Below are 4,537 nucleotides of genomic sequence, written 5' to 3' on the forward strand. Positions count from 1 at the left end.
CTTTTTGCTCTCACCAATAAAGTCAGTGTGCCTCCAGATTTCTCAACTGCGCCTGATAGTCTCTGCACTCCCGTGGAAACAACAACAACATTCTTCCCTTCTACTTTAGAATGTTTCGTAGAACCGAAAGGTAAGATAGTAATTTTCTTTTGATTCCACGTGAAAATTACTTGTCAGTTTTAGCCACCTGCTCAACTACATTAATCTGTCGGCGATCAATGTTAACTCCTCTACATTCTGAACAATTATTTGATCGATGACCAGGTTGCTTGCAGCGGTAACATATGTCTCCTGTTGGCTTCTGATAAGGATTGGTTTTGCCTCCTTGGCCTGCTGTAGTGGTGACTGCCTTTTCCTTATTGTCTCTCCTTTCTTCCATGGTATTCCGAGGATTGCCAGAATTTACAACCTTAGAATGCTGCCTGCTGTAATTGTCTCTATACTGCTGCGTCCTTGTCGAATCAAAATTTCTGTAATTGAAATTTCGGTTGTACTGTTGTCGTGGTTGCTAATCAACACGCTCTTCTGCCCTTTTTGCCATCTCAATAGCGTCTGTCAAGGTGAAAATCGCCGCTACTCCCATCATACAATGAATTTCGTGATTCAGGCCTCTCTGATAATGAGCAACCTGCTGGGCTTCATTCTCATAGTTTTCACACCTCGCTTGCAATCTCAAAAAACTCCTCGGTATATTCATTCACCCTTCGGTTTTCCTGTACACAGTCATGATACCGGTTATACAAAACCTGAGCGTGATCGCTAGGCAAGAACCATTGTTCAATTATCTGCTTTATCAACACCCAGTTTCGTATGGGTTCCAGCCTCCTCTGATAGCGTTCATTTTGAATTGAATTCCACCAGGCTGTTGCACCCCCTTTTAACTTATAGGTCACAATCGGAACCTTGCGATCCTCTTACACGTTCATAACTTCGAAAAAATGTTCAACCTCTGCCAGCCAATCAAGAACAGATTCCACATCCAGCGAACCAGAAAAGTTTTGAAGGTCTATCTTGATCTTGTAACCTTCCTGATAATTTTGTTGGGGATTTGTAGGCACAGGATTGACTGCCATAGGATTGGCGACTGGCTGTGGGTGTGCGGCGGCGGCGGGTTAGTGGATTTCCTGCTTCAGGGTCAGCTGTCCGATCATCTCCCTCAATTCTGCCAAAGATGCCTTAATCGCAGCAAGTTGCGCCTCTTGATTATCTGTCATGGTTAAACTTTGCTCTAATACCAATCTGATAAAGGACTATTTAGACTCCGTTAGGAGTTTTAACCAATATCGTTTGGTTAAGATGAAATAAGAGAAAAAATGAGCTAGAAAACTAAAAGTGTTATTGAAATTCCTCAAAAGATTGAAAAAGTGAGTTTCTAATAATTAAGATAGGCTATTTATAATATAAACAAAATCCTAATAAGCAAGATTATAAAAATACCTAAAATATCTAAAAAAATAATTAAAATGCAAAATTGACTTTCTAAACGATGGAATTTAACGTTTTAGAAAGTCGTGCATCCCTTTTCGAAAAATTATCATGGATTTCGAAAAGCTATCGTATCTCTATCGAACGTCGGCGGCAAAAATTAGACCCGATTCAAGTTTGCCGTAGATTCAAGTCTAGTTGTTTCATGTCGTAACATTTGTTTACAAAGCATTCTTCGAGGACTCTGAATGGCTCAGTTTACAGTTCCTCATAATCCGCATTCCACTTCTTCCAAACGAGATGATTCCATGCCAGTGTTGCTCATATTTCTCCGCAATGATTGTGATTCCTCTTGCAAATGAATCGTCTACTTTCTAGATACTAAACCATTACGCCGTAACCAAGTGTATCTTTGATAAGCATTACGAGAGGCAGGCCTGGGTTATATTTCAACACATACATATGCATCTCAAAAGAATTACTTGAATCCACCATATAATTTCTTACAAGGGCTGCTCAACTTATTATTAATGACATAACTGAAAATACAGGGAGATAAGTGTGATAAGGCCATTAATATAGAAACTAACTGTGCTTATTATTAGCTTACATCTAAGAGAGAGCTCGAAAGATACAAACCAAATCCCGCCACAGACCCTTCACCATACCATAACAATAGTGTAGTACAATGAGGGGAAGTCATCACATTGACTGTGCTACAGAACCCCTCAAAACACCAATATCAGCGATGGCAGATCCAGCAGCGTTAGTGTTCTGCTTGTCAAAGCAATAGGCAGGGGCTTGCCATTTTGCATCCTCAAGCGCAGCTCCCACTTCAAACGTCATCACATGGGCCTCCCTCCCTGCGCATCTACCACTACATAATTAAGAAATTCCCCAATCTCCACAAATAGCATCTAACTCTATAATGAATTACTTGTTTAAAATCAAAACAAACCCGTGTAGAACACCCAATGAACGGGCCTCTTCGTCACTACATCTTCATAGTACCAAATGAAATCCACCTTCTGCCACACATTACACAGAAAGCCATCCACGTGTTTCTGACCAAGATACGTCGCTCCATCCAGCCAATTTGGGCGGAGTATCCCAACCTCCACCTGGGCAGAGGAACACTCCTTATTGGAATCCAAGGTGTAAAAGAAGGAAGTTCCGTTGTTCCACTCTAGGTCGTAGAGTAGCTTACCCAGCTGGTGCTGGATGATGTTGAAGTTTCTTCCGTTGGGCCAATCGTACCAGAGATCGATCTTTTGGAGGATCCCGCTGTAATTCATAAACAGAATAGCGTGGAACTGGTGCGGCCATGGCGTAGGAGTAGGTTCTCCTTCTGGGGATGATCTGGTCAACGGAGACAAGGAGAAGACGAGGAGGAGGATCAGGATAGAGAGAGAGGTAGAGGCAGTGGTGGAGATGGGCTTGAATGCGAGGAAGGCCATTGTTTGTTTGGGGATTTGCGGCTAACTGCTTCCGTTCAACAACGCGTGGCATGGCATGGCATCTTGTAATCACTCCATTTTCACTATTTTTTTTTCTTGTCATTACAATTTACTTTTAACTGCCTGCTTCATTTATTTTTAATTATATAATTTTATCGATCACATATTTTATATAGATTAATCTTTTAAATAAATTTTATTTCAAATTGTATATGATATTCAAGTCATTTAAATTATTCTTAAATAAATAGGCTCAAAGGACAAACAATTTTTATAAATATATTTATTTATGAATAAGTTTTTATTTATTGTTAATGAAATGAAACCGTTATGGAAATTGATTTAATAGCTCTACTTTTGCTTTCTATAATTTAAGACAAATAATAAATAGATTTGTTTAATGTATATTCTATATTGGTCATTAAAATTTAGTAATATTAAATTGATTAGCTACCTTTTCCCGCTACCCTTTTCTTTTCTTTTCTTTACTCGGGTAGCTTTGCCTTGTAGATCTTTAAGAGTATATTTTCTTTTACAATTAGAAAGAGTCCACAATTGCGAAAGAATGGCAAGTCCATGTTAATGGGTGGCATTTGTTTGTGTTATTCAAGTATTAGCCACACCCTTCTAGAAAATTAATATACCCATTATTAATTTTTTTTTTTCTTTGTAGTTCTCTGTTTCTCCAATTGTACAAGAAAAACAAAAAAGAGAATTCATCCTACCATATGAAATTTTCTTTAAATCTTTAACCTTTGATGAAATATTGTCTGTCTAATTAATATGTCTTATATGTAATTCAGCTATTAATTATGAACCATTTTTAGTTTTAATTCCTTGTAATTTAGAATTCATTGTTGGTAAATGTTGAGTATACAAACAAATTAACCATTACATATAATTGATAACCTCTCAAACAATTACTTCAACTTTGGTCACCATCCACCGGCAATTCCAATGATGAATATATATATATATATATATATCTAGATATATAAAAAACGAGAATGTAATGTAATACATTTTTATTTTGGACATATATATATATATAATATTATCAGTAAACACATAGATAAACTTTATTTTTTTGGGTGGGTGAATTATGCACTTATATATATATTAGTTATATAATTAAAAAACTCGACTTGGTATTGGTTATGACTTTAGATAAAATGGAATCAGGGACTAGGCACTGCAGTTGATGTAGTAACTCCAGCTTCGGCTTCATCTTCAGTTCCAGCTCTAATTCCAGGGCATAAAGCCATGCATAAGAAAGATTTTTGTTGACAGCCATAAATACATGCGAGTGAAATGAAGTCTCTATAAATTGTTTTGCAGGCATGAACGCATGATAACAGTCGATGGCTGCACCTGATGATGCAACGAGAGCTGTCCACCGTCTGCCCCAGATCGTCCGCCTTCACATTGCCCCATGTTCCTACTCCTACCAACACACTCACCACCACCACTGTAACCCATTTCATAATTGTTCCTCTACTCATTTTCACCTAATTTCTTTTAGCTATAGGTTGCACCTTTCACGCTATTCTCCACTATTATATTATATTATATTATATTATATATATATATATATATATATTAATCATTACGTGATTGAAAGATTTCCGCATATGTTGCATCACATTCCGGATGCA

At 37.4% G+C, this 4,537-nt stretch overlaps 1 protein-coding gene across 1 annotated transcript; it reads right to left on the reverse strand.

Annotated features, from left to right (window-relative positions):
- Positions 1-1,921: 1,921 nt before the first annotated feature.
- On the reverse strand, positions 1,922-2,933 carry LOC110621869 (uncharacterized protein At4g14100). Its single transcript, XM_021766145.2, has 2 exons — positions 2,384-2,933; positions 1,922-2,288 (listed from the first exon to the last, which is right to left on the reverse strand). The coding sequence occupies exons 1-2, from the start codon at positions 2,880-2,882 to the stop codon at positions 2,128-2,130; spliced, it is 660 nt and encodes a 219-aa protein (XP_021621837.1). The 5' UTR covers positions 2,883-2,933; the 3' UTR covers positions 1,922-2,127.
- Between the last annotated feature and the right edge of the window lie 1,604 nt (positions 2,934-4,537).

Source organism: Manihot esculenta, chromosome 9, assembly GCF_001659605.2.
Source record: "Manihot esculenta cultivar AM560-2 chromosome 9, M.esculenta_v8, whole genome shotgun sequence".
Taxonomy (NCBI): domain Eukaryota; kingdom Viridiplantae; phylum Streptophyta; class Magnoliopsida; order Malpighiales; family Euphorbiaceae; genus Manihot; species Manihot esculenta.